The sequence below is a fragment of the Pectinophora gossypiella genome, chromosome 14 (genome assembly GCF_024362695.1).
Source record: "Pectinophora gossypiella chromosome 14, ilPecGoss1.1, whole genome shotgun sequence".
Taxonomy (NCBI): Eukaryota; Metazoa; Arthropoda; class Insecta; order Lepidoptera; family Gelechiidae; genus Pectinophora; species Pectinophora gossypiella.
The window spans coordinates 11,070,585-11,092,304 of NC_065417.1; the positions used below are offsets into that span (position 1 = coordinate 11,070,585).

The 21,720-nt window shown below is 36.5% G+C and overlaps 2 protein-coding genes across 3 annotated transcripts in view; one reads left to right on the forward strand and one right to left on the reverse strand.

Annotated features, from left to right (window-relative positions):
• Positions 1-21,720, reverse strand: part of LOC126372820 (brain protein I3-like) — a 503,203-nt gene that overhangs the window by 134,715 nt on the left and 346,768 nt on the right. The window lies entirely within an intron of this gene.
• On the forward strand, positions 3,417-21,640 carry LOC126372718 (axotactin). 2 transcript variants are annotated; one of them, XM_050018573.1, is made up of 31 exons: positions 3,417-3,541; positions 3,629-3,715; positions 4,789-4,923; positions 6,037-6,268; positions 6,669-6,805; positions 7,250-7,401; positions 7,588-7,651; positions 7,818-8,102; positions 10,173-10,279; positions 10,521-11,132; positions 11,222-11,399; positions 11,478-11,595; positions 11,674-11,822; positions 12,064-12,269; positions 13,970-14,181; positions 14,395-14,609; positions 15,318-15,491; positions 16,197-16,422; positions 16,733-16,980; positions 17,059-17,487; positions 18,021-18,224; positions 18,393-18,610; positions 18,704-18,783; positions 18,865-18,977; positions 19,153-19,368; positions 19,735-19,925; positions 20,315-20,467; positions 20,698-20,814; positions 20,953-21,094; positions 21,189-21,388; positions 21,468-21,640. In XM_050018573.1, exons 3-31 carry the CDS (start codon positions 4,812-4,814, stop codon positions 21,585-21,587), a joined length of 5,610 nt encoding a protein of 1,869 aa, XP_049874530.1. In that variant the 5' UTR covers positions 3,417-3,541; positions 3,629-3,715; positions 4,789-4,811; the 3' UTR covers positions 21,588-21,640. The 2 variants fall into 2 exon arrangements, with proteins under 2 accessions (XP_049874530.1, XP_049874531.1); XM_050018574.1 differs by having other exon boundaries at positions 3,417-3,715; positions 19,165-19,368.

Consider the following 21,720-nt stretch of genomic DNA (forward strand, 5'->3'; position numbering starts at 1 on the left):
TCTCAAATCCACCGTCTACAGGAAATACAAAATCGTTCGTGGTTCCTTCGCAATGAAAATCTGCACATTGACCTAAGTCTGCCAACCATTGCCCAATGGCTCAAATTAGTTTTTTCGATTCTGCTCCGCACCAACCAAATCCCCTGGTAGTTGCGGCTTCCGAATACATCCCGCTTAGGAACGGTACTGAATAGCATCGGCGTCCGAAGTATGTAATACGATCCCGACGACCCGATTACTCTAGCCATAGAATCAGCCAATCAGCTCGCGACAACAAACATTTCAGGACCCCGATACCGACACCGCCGGCGTGGTCGACGACTTCCCTCAATCAGCGCTTATCGCTATCGACTTACTAGGGTCGTTTAATTCTTTCAAATATTTTTCCTCTCAGACGACGCCCTGAGCCGAGGTTCGCGCCCAACTGGGCACCCTCAGGCCTGTTGTCTTAAACGTTGTACCGGGTGAGAGCCTTCAGCGCTCCCCATTTGTCCGGCCAAGTAGTTAATGTCATTTGCGGCAAATCTTCGATAAGTCACGTCAAAAAAGGTGTGTTTGTTGGCTGCTCTCGTTCGTAGCAGCGAGCGGACCTGTCCGAATGAGATCGGCAATATCGGTTCCGGACCGATGGCTGTTACCTCCCGTTCCCCTTCTGGCCAACTCGTCCGCCGCGTCGTTACCTCTTGAATCGCTGTGTCCTTTGATCCATTGTAAAGTGAGGTGTTAGTACTTGCACACCTTAGTCAGTGATTGGTGGTAACTGTGTATGAGTAGTAGTAGTTGTTTAGGGCCTGCAAAACTCTGAAAGTATTCTAATGAAACTGTCCCGTACCTAGCTAGCCATGAACGCATTCGCCGCTAGCGTGATGCCCATTTGACCTGGATGACGGTGTTAAGGGAGCCTGATATTACGTAATCATAAAATAAAGCATACTACACAAGGAGACGAGATGCATTGTAAAGTACATTTCTTTATCAACTATTAATGTAGGTAATCGACTACATTTTTGGACAAAACTTGTACAACAAAGTGACTCTGCCCACCTCAGTAGCGCAGTAAGTGTGATATTAGATATGTGTAATTACTTGTAGCTCTGTCTGGTCCATTAGGGATAAAGCCGTGATTTATGTATGTTCACATCTTGTTCTATCCTATTGGTTGTGAGGTGGATAACCAACCTCGTCAATCCTGGTGCGAGGGTTATTATTGAGCCGCCAAATGCCCCTGACATGGCTCATGTAACGACTACTTATTACATCAGTAAGCAGTAACCGGGACCAAAGCCCATTGTTTTTTTAACTATTGTGTCTGGAAATCTTGGCCTCACAAGGATGAAACAAAACAATTTAAAAAATATTGATTAATATGGCCATCACTGGCACGTTTACCCTTTACTAGGGCAGGCATAAATAAAAGAGGTGGTAGCTGTTCACTCAAAAGTTAAATACCTTGAACAGCTGATTGCTACGTAGTGTTGTGCAAATTTGAATTTATTACATGAAGACCTGGAATTCAATTGCTCATAACTAATGCAAATATGAATTTAGGCGGCCAATACTCTCGCATGTGATTTGTAGATAGTGACAGAGTAGGCACACTTCGGGTTGATACCCCCGTTCCGTTACACCCTGTAGAATTATATTGCTGCCTATATGATTTCTCTTTATTTTTTAAAGAATAATAATGGGTGGAAGATGTAATTGTGCCTGGGTGTAATAAAAAAGGTCATCATTTATACCCAAAAACAAAGATTAAAGATGCATATGTCTGTTATCCATGAAATTAGAAGGTTAAACAAAGAAAAATCTGTACAGCGCCATCTATATTGTTTTAGAGGAACGAAGACTGACGCTAAGCCGCCGGTGCCGGGCTATTATCCCAAATACCTCCACCAACCCGCAATGGAGCAGCGTGGTGGAGTATGCTCCATGCACCCTCCGGTTGATTGAGGGGAGGCCTGTGCCCAGCAGTGGGACGTAATATACGGACTGTTTATGTTATGTAGCCTGGAACGTCCCTCATTTGCTCCATAAATATAGTTATAAATTGATACGAAACTTTATGGTACGGTTTACCACATGTCACGTTACTTAGTTCATCTTGCGATGGATTTACTTCTGGCTACCCCAATTGGGATATATTCGTGATGTATGAACATAAAATACAGTTATTTTCTCCTTTAACGTAGTCATTAATTAATCCGGAACTTGATGAGTGGAACAAAAGTCAAAGCGGCCATTATATCGTATATATACCTACCGCTAGTTTTAGGTACACTCTAAAATACTTTTTTTTTGACGTGACTTATTGTAGATTTGCCGCAGATGGCATTAACTACTTGGCCGGACAAATGGGGAGCGCTGAAGGCTCTCACCCGGTACAACATTTGAGACAAAAGGCCTGAGGGTGCCCAGTTGGGCTCGAATCTCGGCTCTATAAATAAATATTTGGAAGAATTAATCGACCCTAGCGGGTCGATAGCGATAAGCGCTAGTTGAGGGAAGTCGTCGACCACGCCGGCAGGGTCGGTATCGGGAAAACTGTAAAATCCTGTTTACGTAGATAAGCTGAACGCGATCTATGTTTCTTATATTCGCTCCCAGTTTATCAAGCAAGCAACATTATTTACAAAAGTCGTAGCTACACATTAAACAAGATTGATCAATGACTAAAAATAGCCCTGCAAAGATACATATGACACGATGGTTGCAGTTGCAAAATTAAATTAAAACAGATTCGTGTCGACTAATTAAAGCCACATACAGCATGCAATATGCAGGTGCTAAGTAAATTATATACAGTCCTTACACAATAAAGATTCCGAAATTTTATTTATAAAATAACAAGTTTTTTGGAAGTGTTCAAAGGTGTTCTCTGCCTCATTTACCTACTTTGTAAACGACTTTGAGTTTGTGGTATTCGTTCTTTTTTATTATTTTCAAAATAAACGATTCTCTATTTATGTCAAGTACTTATTTACCTAATTACGAATTGCTAAATTACAAAAAACAGGGTATTAGTGACATCGTAACCAAAACTATGATCAAGTGGAATTTTCCATTGCCAAAGTATAGAATTGAAAATAATTTCAAAAACACACAAGAAAGTCATGAGTATTGCGACGGAATATTCCACTTGAAATCAACTCGGAATCCATCCCCCTCAGTATTCGTTGCAATGTCACTAACATAATATGATTTCGAATTACAAAACGCATTCTATTATTTTTAAATTTTTCAATTTACTTACCTACTATTTTGGTTACTTATTAAACAAAAAGAGTTTGTATATTTCAAAAATACACAGCCCGCTAACTCGACCTCTTAGCTAGCATGCTATGCCCTAACCCTGGGAACGATCCTGACCCGTCATCATAAATTGCCGGCACGATTACATACTGTTAGCTTCTACTCAGTCCTCGGTGGTTTAGTGGGACGCAGCCAACGTCCTGGCTGTAAAAAAAATACGAGATTCTATTTTAAAAGTAAAATTCACTCTTTTGTTTTAAAAAGTACATCGTGTGGTGTAGCGGGAAAACGGGTAAATTCAAATATGGAACGCTTGGCGTAATCGACTATCATTACTTATTTTGTTGTCTTAAAATTTTAATTTGTGATATTTAAATAGGTTCGCGGATATTCACGATTTACGAAAATAAGTGGTACTTCTTATAAAAGTACAGCAATACTTACATGAATTTAAGTTTTTTTTTAGGTAAGTTTAAAGTTTTTTCGTTGTAAATATAGAAGAACCTTAAATGATAAAGTACCTACAACAAAATCAGGTAAACAAATTATCCTCCTTTTTTGCCCTTTTGGTTAGAAACCACGTGTCAAGCCATTCAAAGTCACGTCTTCAGAAGAACGTGGTTACTTAAGCCAATTTAGCTGAGCAAATATCCACTTTAAATTGACCCCTCTGGTTCTCGCAATTGCTCTTTAAAGGTCAATTTTAATATTAATAAAACAGAGACGACGTAGGTCTTGCTATATTGGCTGTATACCCGGCCTACACTGATTCCGTATTTCCGCTGTCAACCCTATGTAAATACGAACTTTACAATATTAAATCGTATAACCACATATTGTAGAGTTCAATTTAGTATGGCCGTTAACTCGAGCAGGACGCAAACGGAAAGGATTTTTTAAGAAAATTGATGGCTGATGAATACTACGAAGGAAAATGCACTTTAGATCTAATATGCTTAAAGTTTCTTTCGGGTAGTATTTTAAGTCGAACGAAAATTGCATGTGACAAATTATATCGTCAGATAAGAATGAGTTCTCCCCAATTTGCGCAATCTTTGCATACCAATCCTTCTTTTGTCGTTTCACGTGCACCTCTACATTTCAGTAAAACGCAGAAATATTATACTTATTTATTTTGAAGTTAATACATTCTACACTATCACCCAGAGTCCTTCATTGCATGCAATTTCTCAATCAATCAAAATATTTTAGTTAACACGTTAACAGCAATCAATTATCTCCTGATATCCCTGATTCTTATTTTTATATACTTAATATAAATCATGAGATCCCGCCAGTTCTCTTATCTCTAAACCTGTTGTATGGGACATACCTAATAGTCTACCATTTATGGTCAGTCACATCTCTAGCGCGAGCAAACCAACGCGTCTCAAAGTTTGGGTCTTGTAATTTAATATAATGTCCTAAGTAATACAGTTCATTCAATTATTTGTGTGGGGTTTTATTATAATTACCAGCGCTCCCTACGCCTATATAGATAGACTTGCTACTTACTAAGAATACGATTCGTTTTTTCAGATAAATGCCACTAATTCTGCAAAATGGCAACATTGCGGCAAAGAAGAGGAGTAAACATAATAATAACCCTCTTATTCTATGGTATAGCTGATGTCTGGACTAGCTTGCCTGTAGATCTAGCTCCTGATGAAAAAGGTAAACAAAATATTACAAACATGCCTAAACAAAAAAAAAAATTCCATCGGTACTTTTAGTCATAATCGTACTGTGTAATAGAGACGGTAGTATTAATAGTAGAGAAGCCTCTCACTTTGAGGTCGCAGGTTTAAATCCAGCACAGGCCTAAACCAATAATTATCGAATTTGTTTTCGAATTCATGTTTGGATCGTAAATGATTATCATGTGCTCAGCGGTGAAGGCAAACATCGTGAGGAAACCCATATTCCCGAGAAATTCATTTCGGAGGTATGTGACCTAGTCTGTATTGGGCTGGTTTTCCTTTCGCGGGTTGGAAGGTCAGACAGGCAGTCCCTTCTGTAAACAAACAGGACCTGTCAAATCTGCAGGCTAGGTTGGACCTTGTGAAAAACGGGATAAAGCTAGGGAGATGATGATGAGTATTTATTAATTGTAGAGAAGGTGGCGGAATAGTTGATTAGGTCAGATCGCTACTAAGGTATAATCAGATGAGATCGTCATCAAGATGTCGCAGGGAAAAACGAATTAATGGAATATGCATACCCACATGTTCTTTTATAAACCAACATTCTTACTGCAGTTTCGATGTGATTAATATAATAGTCAGTGAAAAATTGCATTATATTGAACTTATATATCCTACAAGAAGACTACAGATTTACGCTAAAATAGACATACAACTCTGTTTTAAAACTGTCCGTTTATATAATATATAAACTTTCAAAATACAATTTCGATAGGGATAAGACGTCCACGATATAAAAATCTAGCTAAGTAATATCCTCTTGAATCAAACCGCAGATTTCTCCGAATGTGTGTCACTAAATGACGCACGTATGTACATTAAACTAAGGGGACAAAGAAAATTAAGAGCATCCTTTATCCAAAAATTACTTTAATGAATTCTAAGTGTCTACTCTAAAACACGCACTGGTAACTCTATAACATTAAATACATAGTTGATAAACTTGAGCTGTACTGTATTATTATCAAAATGCCTTCTTAAGTCGTCAGCAAAGGCAGTCGTGCTAAGGGAACTTTTGAAATAATATTCGTTTCGAACTATTCTCTGATACCAAGTTTTACTAAAAGATCGTCTCTCGTTTCAGTGTTGCCACCAACTACGTTATCCCTTACTTCGACATCGTTCACTTCATCAAGAGCGACGACAGTCAACGTATCATTATCGACATATGCTACAGTGATACCACCGATACCACCAAGTGATAGAGATAGATTTCTGACTTTCGCCGAATCGGGTCACCACAGGACTTTCATGTTTGCTAAGGATAACACGTTTATACAACTTGATGGAGATGTTATACAGAGGTTCCAGTTGAGGTAAGTGATGACTTCAAGGTGATCGACGATTTCCCTCATTCAGCGCTTATCACTATCGGCCTTCTAGGGTTGATTAATCCTTTCAAACATATATAACCCTCTCAGATGACGCCTGAGCCGAAGATCGCACAATTTTAGTATCGGGTGAGAGCGCTCAACGCAAATCTACAAAAAGTCACGTCAATAAATAAAAGTGATGATTGATAAAAATGAAAGCAATTAAGTGCATTTTCCACCACTTGTTAAAGCAAATCCAAACTCTCCTTGATGACAGTCAGCTGTAGCATTCACAGGATTGTCGTTACTCGTCGACTAAGATACTTTTACAAATGACAATTAAAATCGTCCCATTTTTCGTTTACTACACAGAAGTAAAGAAGCCCGTGTCTTTTCATTTCAGGTTGTGCAGAGAAATATCATTTAAATTCCGGACACGACTCCCCCATGGATTGTTAGTGTACCATAATGTAAAGAACCCAGTGTTTAGGATGCCACCTTATGCTCTGTATGTCATCGTTGAAAAGGGTGAACTGAAAGGTAAAGATCTAAAAAGACATTACTAACAATAACATAACATAAACAGAATAATATAAATACGTCCTACTGCTGGGCACAGGCCTCCACCATGCTGTTCCGCGGGTACTAATAATCTTCTTCCATCGTGTGGGTTGTTAGGTGGATGATCAACCTCATCAAGCCTGGTGTGCTAGTAATAAATCTAACTAATAAAATAGCATAACCCACGAGTATGTTACGAATTTTTCTGGAATCAGATTGACATAAGAACTAAGAAATTAGATACAGTCACAATACATAGAATGCAACTATGATAAACATTTTGCAATTGAAATGATGGTGATAAAGAATTAGATACAGAAAGAAAAATAGCTATTTTATGTGCGAATCTAATAAATTAAGTAAAAGAAATAACAATTTTTAATAAAAATAGCAATTCAACCCCAGGACTTTGTTATTTTGCAGTGGTGCACGTATTTGGCAAGCATCTTACGTCAGTAACGGTTGGTCGAGCTTTAAACAGAGATGAGTGGCACAGTGTGGTTGTCACTATTGATGTTCACGGTGCTAGACTCATAGCTAAAGTCGACCAGCTTAAAGAAGAAGTTTATCTGAAGGTCAGTAATAATAACATAATGAAAAGAGAGAATGAGGATTTCCATAATAATACCGAGAAAGGATAGAACATTCAATGCTGTTGTTATAATTAGTTGCAGAACGCTTTAAGTGATGGTAATATAAAATTCTTTTACAAAATTAAAATCAATCTATTTAAAATCAATAGCATTTTGTTTATTTTCCAGGGCTTAAGCTTTGATACGAACTACGGAATCACAGACAATCTAACATCGGTTATTTTAATAGGAGGTATGATACCTAAATATTTAATATTCATTTTTAAAAATAGACATAGATTTATAGACCAAAAAGCAAGACTAAGTAAAATCCAACACTAACAGTTTTTACTTTTCGTCTTTATGCGTGGAATACCACTACTACATTTTATTTTAAAATTTCATCCTCGCGTCTACAGGTCTTAGCTCAGAAGAGAAGTTACATGGAGTAAAATACATCATCGAATCATTTGTCGGTTGCATTAGTGACATGGTTCTCAGTTCAGGCAAAGCTGCATCGGACCTTCTACCTATCGTTCCTCTGATAGCCACCAAACATGAAAACGTCAAAGAAGGTTGCATCAATAAATGCAGAACTGTTGAAAACCTCTGCTTCAAAGGTTCTAGATGCATCAATGAGTATAATGGGTACAGATGCGATTGTTTCGGGACCTTGTATGAAGAGCAGCTTTGTGATGTATATAGTAAGTATTCACTTGTTTTTATGTACATCATAGATACCTGATACTGTTAATAACACTTTCATGTTTCTCTTTTTTTTCTTATTTTTATTTCAATTTACGAGTATTTTTGATAAGTCTAGCAGCTAAAATTATAAAAAAATATACTGTTACGATAAAGAAGTTTTTATGAATCTTTTTTAGTATTAAAAGCACTGATTAAGGTGATTCAGATATGAATAGGAATGCAATCAACATAAACAAATACTAATCCATATATACTAAAAATAGGTATATTTTTAGTATATATGGATTACATTATATTGAGTATTTATTTAATATATGTACGTATAGTATAGAGTATTTATTATATTAACTTTTAGGTATTTTTTTTTTTTTGTTGCACCATCCCGCATCCAAGCTATAAATGTTTGTTTCCTTTTGTTGGTTGCCTGGAAGAAATTGCTCTAGAGCAATAAGGCCGCCCAAATTGTACTGTATTCATGTGTTTTGTCTGATTGTTGAATTTTTAGTTCTGTGCAATAAAGTATATTTGATTTGATTTAACAAACTGTTTCAACATGCCTATCGTTTCTTTGGCTATCATTATATCGAATGCGCGCTTCCAAAAACCACTTTACTTGCGTCATCAAATCTAACTAAAGCAACTCCTTAAGTCGTAAAGGTTACACCGAAACGGATGTAACTGGATTACACTTGTGTTATGCAAAAGTCGAAAGCAATAACAATACTTGCTCTCAAAATTATGAAAGTAACGCGAAAGCCCTTTCATAAACGCAATCACAGAGATAATCTTCTTTAATAATCTGTCACAACTTTGTTTTAACTTAATTAACATCTTTGTTTATTGCCATGTTTTTTTTTTTCTTTTAATTGTATTAAAGTAGGTCCAATTTTAATGAGAATTTCACTTGTTTCAATTCAGATTGTTTTATTTTTTTAAGAATTTAAGCTTGATCAGGGTAGGATTATTTTGTTGTTGCTGGCAAGATTTCGATTGAACTAATTACATTCGCATCTATCATTGCTAGCGTTATTATGTAACTAGTTAAGATAAGGTCAGAGAACTTGACTTATAACAGCAATAATTAATAGTTCTTTCAAATATTCATTCTCAAGTGCTGTTTACAATCAGAAAATTCATTGTATGGAATACGACCCTTATTTATATTTATATACTTAAACAGTATTTATATACTAGTTAGGGAAGCTGTTTGCCGACTACTGAAGCATTTACCTTACCAATTTGAAATAACTTTCCAGGCTACGTTCTCCAAAAATATACAGATGGTGCTTTACAGATTTGCCTTCGTTTAACCTTCTAATTTCATGGATAACAGACATATCCATCTTTTATCTTTGTTTTTGCGTATAAATGATGACCCTTGTTATTACACCCACGCACAACATATATTCCAACCATTATTATACTGAACAAAATAAAGAGATGCAATATAGGTAGCAACATAATTCTTTACATAATCGAATCCAAATATCAAGCAATAAATATTTTTATATAAGCTTTTGCCTCCGTGGTCTAGTGGTTAGAGCGTTAGGCTCACGATCTGGAGGTCCGGGTTCGATTCCCGATGGGGACATTGTCGAAATCACTTTGTGAGACTGTCCTTTGTTTGGTAAGGACTTTTCAGGCTTGAATCACCTGATTGTCCGAAAAAGTAAGATGATTCCGTGCTTCGGAGGGCACGTTAAGCCGTTGGTCCCGGCTATTAGCCGTAAAAACACCTCCACCAACCCGCATTGGAGCAGCGTGGTGGAGTATGCTCCGTACCCCTTCCGGTTGATTGAGGGGAGGCCTGTGCCCAGCAGTGGGACGTATATAGGCCGTTTATGTTATGTAAGCTTTTGCCATTATATTATACTTTTGAATAATTATACACTCGAGTAATGAGAAAATAGGTAATTATCACATTAAATCTGTACAACGCCATCTATTTATGGGGAACGTGGCCTAGAAAGTCTCTCATTACGATAATGCAAAAACATAAAAGTCTACCATTTGCCTTTACCAATCAGATGTGATAAGTCAATGTAATATTATGTGTTACATAACAGCGGCGACGGTACTCACGTTGCGAGGCTCAAGCTACGTGTCTTATCGAGTGTACGACTGGAAAGATAGAGTCCATTCCACCAACACCCGCGTCAGTCTACATTTCAAGGTAATACCACGTTTTGGTGGTCGTGAAATATGTGCATTTTGTTTGTACATCAGTCACAGCTGGTTTTGCAATGTTACAAATTCCTAGTAATCTGAGACAAACAGTAGGTACTTACAGAATGTTTCAAGCTCTTTAACACATAACCAAAATTGGAAAAAAACTTAATATGACAAATATATTAACATGTAAAAACAAAATGTAAAAACGCAACTCTCGCGTATAACTATGAATTACTTTTCAGACTCGCTTCGACGATTCAGCCTTATTCTACGCCAGTGGTCAGATAGACGATAAACATCATTACATTGCTCTATCAATACATCAAGAAAAAGTTGCCATTCAAATAGACTTAGGAGATGGGGCTGTAGAAGATTATCTAGGTATACACGTCAATAATAACCAATGGCACAACCTCACAGTCACACTATACGAGAAAAACGTATCCGTATATTTAGACGATATAAGAGCCCAGTACGAAATGCCAGGGGATGCTAAATACGTCTGCATTGACCCAGAAATTTACATCTGTGGAGGCCCTGATTTATACAAAATGAAAGGCTTAAAATCCTTCAATAACTTCGCTGGGAATTTAAAATATGTTTACTACAATGACGTATCCATTCTTTACGAACTGAAGCAACATAACCCTAAAGTACATTACATAGGTGTGCTAATTGAACCAGAGTTTGAGGAAATTGATATAGAAGTTATTCCGATAACATATCCTTTTGCAACGTCTCATATTTGGTGGCCGTTGAAACAGAGTCAGAGTATTAATATAGGATTTCAGTTCAAGACAAGCAAGAATATGGCAGTTTTAGCTTACAGCGAAATTACTTCTGGATATTGGGAGGTAAAAATACATTGTATACATTGCATAAGCAAATCTTACATTTTCAAAATAACATCCACGCAGTGAAACAGATATTTATATAATTACAGGTTCGAATGGTGAAAGAAGAAATACGATTCGAATTGGTACCTGATGTGGGCAATAATCTGGTAAAGTCAGTAAAATTTAATGTCAGCAAAGATTGGCATACTGTTGTATTGGATTACAGGAAAGGAAGAATTAAATTAACTGTGGACAGTCCACAAAACAAACCTGCCGAAATGTTTGGTAAGTAATAATAGTCAACTAAATACCTCTCTCTCAAGGAAATAAACTAATAATTATTACAAATTAATACTATTTCAGGATTAGACTTTCAACTACACGATAAAGTTGTCATTGGCAGTGGTCTAAAATCGGCTAATTTAGGGTTGATTGGGTGTATGAGAAATATCAAAATTAACGGATTGCTTATTGAACCAAGGCAGGTATTTATATCAAGTGTACTGTTAATTGCAGTGCTAAATGTTTAAGTTCTAAACAAACACATCTTTTGTTCCAGATATGTCATAAACACAGAAAGGGTAGTCGGCGAAGTAGCTATCGACGACTGCAGATACGTTGACCCCTGCACAAGACCGAACACATGTGAGCATGGAGGTATTTGCTCTGTTAGAGAAGACAGGGTCATTTGTAACTGTGAAAATACAGGTATATAACATATATTAATAGAATAAAATATAGAAGATGGATAAAATTACAGAAATTAATATTACTGTTATGAACTGTATTAACAAAAAAACAGACGGATAGACGATGGACAAGAAATTTATCCTATAAGGGTTCCTTTTTTCCTTTTGAGGTTCGGAGCCCTAAAAATACAGAAAGACTGCAGTGTGGTAATAACACTTATGATGTGTTTAAATCTTTAACAAGATTTTGTAATTTCTAGGTTATATTGGGCAAAATTGTCACTTCGCGAAATACAGAAAGACATGTGAAGAATTAGCACTTTTAGGCTATAGCAGAAACGATGTGTATCTAATAGACATTGATGGCAATGGTAAATTCCCCCCAGCGCACGTGAAATGTGAGTTCAGAGAAATTGAAGCCGATTCCTCTATCACAGTGGTGGAACATAATCTGCCAAGCCAAGTGGTAAATATAAATGCTTTTGGTAAATATAATGTTCACTTAAGTTACTTTTTCTTCTATCGTGTGGGCTGTGAGGTGATTTACCAACCTCATCAACCCTGGTCAGGGTTATTAATTATTATTGAGCCGCCAAAGGCCCCTGACATGGCTCATGTAACGACTAATTACTTACATCAGTAAGTATTTACCGGGACCAACGGCTTAACGTGCCTTCCGAATCACGGACCATCTCACTTTTTGAACAATCAGGTGATCAGCTGTGATGTCCTAACCAAACTAGGGATCACAAAGTGATTTTTGTGATATGTCCCCACCGGGATTCGAACCCAGGACCTCCGGATCGTGACCCCAACGCTTAACCACTGGACCATGGAGACCGTTACATAAGTTACTATAAGCTATGCATTATACCTGCTTTGAATAGGGTGATATACTTACTTAAGGTTCTCACTCGGCAATTTTAACTCATGTTTTTATTTATTTATTTATTTATTCATATATTGCATAGCTACATGTCGTATAAAATTAAACTAAGTCAATTTTAGACACACAGCACCCTGGATGGGCACAACAACTTATGAAGTTATTACAATTAAAAGATAAAGAAATATTAAAACAATAACAATATAAAAAACGAAATAATTAGGTACAAATGATAATACATGCTTACTAAAATTTTAATACATCAATTAGGCCCGAAATTTATTTAAAGTTAATAATGTCAGTAAGAATTCTTTGCTGTGAAATAAAATATTAGAAATCAATTATTGCAATTCATCAGTCATAAATTCATTTATCGAATAATAAGTCTTATTTTGCAACATTAATTTTAGTTTGTATTTAAAAGCTTATCAGTAGGCTCAGATTTGATACTCTTCGGAATTTTATTATAAATTTTTATAAATCTACAAAAAGGCCCGTTTCTAAACATTGCTAGTTTGCTCGGCAGCGAAACCAGTCTGTCCATATCGCGCAATCCAACAGTGCGAGTGCATACGTCGGAAACTCGTTTGAATAGATGTAGGTTTTGTCGCACGAAGATACCTACCTCCAGTATGTATATGCACGGGAGTGGCAATAGTTTATGTTTTTGGAAGTAAGGTCGGCAGCTAGTTGTTTGGCTGATGTTTGATAGAATTCTCACGCATTTTTTTTGGAGTACGAATAGAACTTTGGTGTCTGTGCTTTCCCCCCATAAGATGATACCATATCGTAGCCATGAGTTAGCGTATGCGTAATAGATAGCCAGAGCCGTTTTGAAGTTTGTATTTACTTTTATAGTACTTAGGGCGTATATAAATCGTGATAGTTTCGTTTTAATTTTTTGTATATGTGCCTTCCAATCAATGTGAATGTCTATTGTTATCCCTAATAAATTAAAATCCTTGACTTCTTCTATAGTTGTGTTGTTAAATATTAATTGTAGGTCTAAAGCTGATTTTTGAGGTGGGCGAAATTGAATTATTTTAGTTTTTTTTAGGTTAATTTCTAGGTTGTGGTCGGTGATCCAATTGTTTGTTGCTTGTAAATGTTGAAGCAATTGAGCGTTGCAGTCTTTTTTATCGCGGCATGATACTATAAGCGAAATATGTTGTAAAAATAATTAAAATCATGTTTTCATCTAAGCCTACCTTTCTTATTTGAAATAAATATATCTAGGATTTTCTACCACCTATTTGTAAACATCAACACTTTTATTTCAGGATGTTCGTTCATCATCAGGCCAAGACTTCAGCTTCAGAATCAAATACAGAGAATTCACAGCCGAAATGCTTCAGGAATTAATATCGCATTCTCTTTATTGTCGCCAGTACATCAAGTATGATTGCAATATGGCACCTTTGGAACTGCATAGTGCCACTTGGTTTATATCTTCTTCAAACGATGCTGTGGATTTTTTGGGAAATGTTTCTAGGTAATGATGGCTGTGTGGCCATTTCATTCATTGGATTTCTCTTTAAAATTTCAACTAGAATTTATTCTTATTCTTTCTTGTTTTATACTTAAGTACTTATATTATCATGTTTTGCATTATTGTATTTTCCACTAATAAATTTTGGTATACTCAACACACATAAAACACCCTACATAAGTACAAACAATATACATACAACATATTTTGTTTCAGAGGTTACTGCCCCTGTGGTGTTAACGCCACATGCGTGAACCCAACACAATCCTGCAATTGCGACGCTAATGAAAACAAATGGCATTCTGATGAGGGCACCCTGGTAGACCCAAAAAGCCTAGGCATAATGGAGATGTTCTTCTTACAACAGAAGGACTTGACTGAAGAAGCTCAAGGAAGAATCACTTTGGGACCACTGGAGTGTGTTGAGACAAGTAAACAAAAAAAATTTGAAGTTGAATTTTTGCAATTGAATCCGCATTCTATTTATTGGAAACGTAGGCTTTAAAAAAACACATAAGTAGAGAAGCAATTCATCTAAAAGGCAATACCTATTGTGACATTTGTTTCAATGAGGCCCTTTTAACCCTATATCCTTTGGTAACTGTTTTAAATACTTATTTTAAAAAGTGCTATAAATATTGCCAAGTCCTTTAATTTCATAGCTTTCAATGACAGAGCCATGTCTGGTGTGTTTTACGGTTCAAAATAACCCTAACATCATGTTCGATTTGGTCAGCTTTTTTTTTTAACGTGACTTATTGTAGATTTGCCGCAGATGGCATTAACTACTTTGCCGGACAAATGGGGAGCGCTGAAGGTTCTCACCCGATACAACGTTTAAGACAACAGGCCTGAGGGTGGCCAGTTGGGCGCGAACCTCGGCTGAGAGCGTCGTCTGAGAGGAAAAATATTTGAAAGAATTAATCGACCCTAGTGGGTCGATAGCGATAAGCGCTGAATGAGGGAAATCGTCGACCGTTTGGTGTCGCGAGCTGATTGGCTGCCTCTATGGCTAGAGTAATAGGGTCGTCGGGACCGTATATTACGTCTTTCGGACGCCGATACTTTTCAGTACCGTCCTTAAGCGGAATGTATTCGGAAGCCGCAACTACAAATGAACAGCCTATTTTTCCTTCCAGATACTCAACGTTACGTCGTGACTTTTACAACTTCTCAGTCGTATATAGAAGTGCCTGGTTGGAGAAAGGGAGATATTGCTTTCAGTTTCAGAACAACAGGAACTAGTGCTATTCTATTGTTCCAACCTCCTATAAGACCAAACTACCCTTCGTTTATGGTTGCTTTGACAAGTGGTACGTATTATTTATTTTACTAATTACTAATAATTGATGTACCTAAGCTTGTAATGTCTCAACGGCTCTGTAGTCTTTTGTATCTTAAACCATTCCATAAATAATAATGATGGAATAAGGAAGACGATAAAATAAATATTTAAATTTAGATTATAGAAATATCAGAAATCATTTCAACAATCAATTCAATTACAATTCAATTATTTGGAATAAGTATTTAGCTTCTTAATAATCTAAGGATTATGATTAATAATCTAACGATTATTATTCCGAACTAATCTTTAAATACTTACCAATAATCTTTAAACATGTCTTTCAAAAAAGTACTTTCATCGTTTACTACTATTTATAAATCAATACGTATTTATTATGATACGCAATACGTATTTATATGAGGAGCTCGGTGGCGCAGCGGTTAACGCGCTCGGTCTGCGATTGTTGAAGTAAAGCAACTTTCGCAAAGGCCGGTCATAGGATGGGTGACCACAAAAAAAAGTTTTCATCTCGAGCTCCTCCGTGCTTCGGAAGGCACGTTAAGCCGTTGGTCCCGGCTGCATTAGCAGTCGTTAATAACCATCAATCCGCTCTGGGCCCGCGTGATGGTTTAAGGCCCGATCTCCCTATCCATCCATAGGGAAGGCCCGTGCCCCAGCAGTGGGGACGTTATTGGGCTGATGATGATGATGATGACGTATTTATTTGCAGAACACGAATTAACATTCAATTTCACTCTCAACACTGGTACTACTAGAAAACTAGTAATAAATTCCAAGCGTAAACTGAATGGCGGAGAGTGGCATAAAATCTGGATTGACTATAACTTTTATCATGTGAGATTTATGTTGAACACCGAGTATCAAATGTTAAATCTTTTATTGGAAGAAGAATTTGGACCTTTCGAAGGCTCCATGTTTATTGGTGGTGCTACAGCGTAAGTTTTTATCTTAACATCCTGTTAGTTTTGAATGTCAGAAAAAGTATAACACCTACCTTTTTTTTTTTTGACGTGACTTATTGTAGATTTGCCGCAGATGGCATTAACTACTTGGCCGGAATAACACCTACCAGCAAAGCATAGTTTTAATTTATTTTTCATTTGGTTAATGTCATCAAGCCTTTGTACCCTCCTACAGGATATTATACTCCTTTTCACTATCGTTACCTACGTATACCTACTGCTTACATAAACATGCACATATCTTATGTTACCTGATCTACCCATATCGCATCCTTTTTTTCAGAGAACACCTTAAAAAATCTGCTGTAAACCAAGGCCTCATAGGATGCTTCAGAGGGTTAGTTGTAAATGGAGAAATCCTTGATATCTACAGTTACATGTCCGTTCATCTGTCTGAAATCATAAAGGATTGCAAGCCTTCGTGTGTACCTAACCCCTGTCAGAACAAAGCTATATGTAAAGAGTTGTGGTCTAGCTACGAATGCATTTGTAAAAACCCTTGGGCTCATTTAGGAACGCATTGCGAAGAAAGTAAGTATTATTAATTACATAACTTACAAATCTGATACTTTTATTGATAACATTACTAAAGAAAATATACGTTGACAGATATAAACAAGAAAGCGCTGACATTCCAAACACCAGAATCATACTTAAAAAAGAATTACCTCGTAGACAACTCAACGGATGCTGAAAAAAACAGACTAAAGAAAATGATGACCGAAAACGTGTTAATGAATCTAAGAACTTATGATGACAACTCATTAGTTTTGTATGCCAATGACAATTTGAATAACTTCATACATTTGTTTATACATAATGGAACTCAGATTATTTACCTATTCAACCATGAAAATGAAATAATTCAAATGAACGTTACTCATGAGAAAATTAACAAAGGTGAAAGTGTGCAAATTGCTATAATTAGAACTGAAAACACTACCACTTTACACGTTAATAAGAGAAATAGCACTATAAATAAAATTGCGAAGCTCTTGACCAACTACACGAACAAACCTTGGACAAATCCAGAATTAGGTAAGAAAAATACATGAAATGAATGCCTAAATACCCCGTAATCATATTATACTAATGACAACTTTTAGCCATTTTAACACGAAATTCTAAGATTGATAAAAACATGAATGACAAGATTATACTTCAATTAAAATAAACATGAATAGCCTATAAGTATACGTCCCACTGCTGGGCACAAGCCTCCCCTCAATCAACCGGAGGGAATATGGAGCATACCACCACGCTGCTCCATTGCGGGTCGGTGGCGGTGGTGTTTTTACAGCTAATAGCCGGGACCAACTGCTTAAAGTGCCCTCCAAAGTACGAAACTTTTTCGGATTCAAGCCTGCAATGTACTTACGAAACGTAGGAGAGTCTCACAAAGTGATGTCGACAATGTCACCATCGGAAATCGAACCCAGATCTCGAGATCGCAACCTTAACGCTCTAACCACTAGACTACAGAGGCTGTTATTTAAAATAAAACAAAAAAATGTTCTGGTCCAGAAATCAATCCAACAATGCTACAAAAGTTCCCTTTTAAATAATTTCAGAGGTGATCCGCCCACAAAGACCTCCAGCCCCACCAACCGATTACTTCCAAATGAACCTCGGAGGATACGACTCGTATTCTCTACACCTTGCCTCTAGAGCAACATTGCTGCCTCAAGGTGGATACGTTGGGTGTATTAGAGGCTTCAAGATTGCTGATCATGTTGTGGATCTGTCCAGAAAAGCTCAGCAGGAAGATGATATAGGTGAAACTTTGGTCTATAAACTATAACATTAATTCGAAATCGGTTGTACGTTTTTACAAATTTGGTTTCAGTAATTCCCTGGTTTATTGCTCAGTAATCTTTCATAACTAATCTTTGTTCGTTATTATACCTACTTCATTATTCTTACTTTGTTTACGACTCCCTTAGATTTAACAGGAGTATTGCCAGAATGTAACATGAAATGTGACTCTGAACCTTGCAAAAATGGTGGAATTTGCACGGAAAACTTCAAGAAGCAGGAAAGCTCATGCGATTGTGAACTGACGAGCTACTTTGGCGAATACTGTATGGAGGAGAAAGGGGCAGACTTTAACGGAGAAAGCATTTTACAGAGAAGATTTGTCCTATCTGGGCCCATTTGGAAGGTATTTTAACAACGACAAATAAATAAGATTTTGAACAAAGTATAATACTCACCTTTTCTTTCTTTTTACATACAAATTATGTTTATTCCGCAGGTTAAAATCAAACTCGCGTTCTCCAGCAATGATTTAAGACAAAAAAACACCGTACTTTTATTGGTCCAAACGGAGAATAAGTAATACGAAGAAAATAATTAATATCCTATACTTCTAAATCTATAAAGTTTACAAATACTGAAATCTTATTTCAATTTCAGGAGAAGTTATTACCTTCTGGTAGCCATTACACAAGATGGTTATTTGAAATTTGAAGAAGATCGCGAAGAAGCAGCGTATGGAGCTGAAGTAAAAAATAGAAACTTTTTAAATGGTAATTATAACAATGTATTCGGTTGTGGACTTACACCGTGTTACACACTATGCTGTGACTCGTATCAGAATTTAATGCAGCTAACGTAGAACAGTAATTAAAAAGAATATTAAAAAAGAATAAGTTTATGTTTGACTGTTGAACAATGAAACACAATAAGTGAAACACGACTAAGATTTTCTTGCAGGTGCTCGACACACTGTCTATTACACAAGACGTGGAGATGAAGCCAAATTGCTAATAGACAGGATTGAGGTACCTTTAGAAAAGTTGCCTCCTCAAGACCTCTGGGAAGCTCTCGATGTGGGGTCCAATGAAGTTCAAATTGGAGGCTTGAATACAACTGATCCAAGACTAAAAATCTACAAAGGATATAACGGATGCCTTTCAAGTACGTAGACGTTTTAGAACTAGTCATTTTTAAGCTCTAAGTTCTATAACTAAATCGAGACTGATTTAAAACACTAACCAATCTCTAAGCCGCTAGGGCCTAGCTTAACAGGATTCAGATAGAGGTTTTGTTAACTAATGAATATATCGAAGAACAGCAATCTTGCTTGTGAATATTGATGAAAATCTGATTAGGTACTTACTTACATTTAATGAAGCCAATCATTCTACTACATTTTCAAATAATAATAAGAAAACACTAAACACGTATATTATGCTAGCACGCAAAAATAGCTCAGCAGTGCTGCTGGTGTTACGATACCGTTTGTCACATTCATATATTCTACATTCATCAATGCCTATACAGATATATTCGTGGAAATAAACAACCAGAGCAGTATGAAGCCTTTAGAAGAATACATGCTATATACTCGGTCTGATACTGAGAAAGTGAACGTGGTGAATGCTCAGGGAGTGAGGAGTGCCCAGTGCTCGGCAGACTTCGACGAAGCATGGCCTGAACATGATCAGAGCACTCATAATGGAAGCTTCCTCATTGTAAGTGGATTTCAATGCCTAAAGGATCATTGCATTCGAAGCTGTTGTCTTAAATAAACTTTCAGCACCATTTGTTCATCTAAGGTAGTGAATGCTTTCTGACCCCCGAGATAAATTTACAATAAGTCACGACAAAAAATTAATCATTGTCTAAAGAGCAATAATATTTGTAAAGTAAGTATATTGCGAAGGTATTGTGTAAGTCAGAATTAAAACAGGTGGGTTCTACCAATTTCAACATGTCTACAAAATCTCAAAATTGATAGCGTTATTAGCGATTAGGTACACAAATTGTCCGAATACATATAAAACTTTGTCGATCATCTACCCACTTAAACTAGATTATGAAGAATGTAGAATATTTGTCACAACTTACCAAATTCTTCTAGAGCGTTGATAAGACTTGGGTAGAAGACCCACCAATAAGAATTCCATACGATTCGCTGTACCAGCAACCTGATGATGAAGAGGAGAACACTGATAAAATATTCATAGCACTTATAGTCATATTTGTACTGGGATTATGCTACACTGGATATCATGTAAGTACTGTCCTTAACGGCACGTAGTAACTATTACCAAATTTATGCTAGCGGTCTACATAAACCTCCCTTATGCCTGGCGTACCTACCTACCCTAGGCAATCTGCGAAAATACTTCACAGAGATTGGCAAATCCTTTATACCACTTTGACATGTAAAACTCCGAACTGTCGAATCGAAATATTTGGTCCAATGTTCGTGGGTAGTTCAAACTGAGACGTATTTTACAGATGTGGCGAACGAATAAAGCGCACAAAATGCGTCTAGAAAAGGAAGAAGACGAAAAGATTATGAGAGACAAAGAAAAAGCTACGAAACTTCAAGAACCTAGAATTTCTTTCGGTCAAGTAAGTATTTTTCTATTACTAGTTAGAATCACCATACTATATGCATGGGATGGGGAATGAAGGTAAGACCAAGGTGTATTGCAGTTACAGCAATCTTCATAGTCAAACAGTAATAAGTTTCTATATTTGCATTTCCAGCTCAATAAAGATGATGACGACACGAACAAAGATGGAGAAAAGAAACCTAACGGTGTAATGATTGACATGATTCCCACTGTTATAATAGAAGTTCCCAACGATGATAAACCTGCAAGTAGGAGAGGGTCATTGAGATTTAAAGGTCGGTAACAAAAATATTAAAATATCCTGATCCCCTTTTTTAAAATGCCTTTTAATTAAAATGTATTGTTATGACGTCACTATTCATTTCGTAGATATCGCGGATAACGGTTGGGAACCATTAGAAGAAAAAGATGAACCATCAGATAATGAAGAGGAAGAATCCCAAGAACAAAGCGACAGTAAGGAAACTGACTCAGAGAGTGACGAATCTCATGAAAGTGAGGAATGTGATGAATCCGAAAAGGAAAAAGAGATAGATGAAAGCGCAGAAACTACAAAGGAGAATAGTTTGGTAATTACTTAAGCTAAAATAATCATGATAAGTAATTACGTACTTAGATACCTAATTAGAATGATGTCTAATTTTACAGAAAAAACATCGGTCAACAAGGGAGCTTAACAAAGGACCGCCGACATCGACATTAACAACACAACTTCCATATAAAATTGATGAAGATGGTTCGAATGAGATGTTAACATCTAGCGCATAGTTTTATTATTGTTTTAAAATTTATTACAATAAACATTTTATATTGAAATACAATTTTGAGTAGTTGTTTTTACTGCAATCTTTTCACACCTCAATTTCATATTATAATATTTGGATTTGTAGCCGAAATTGTA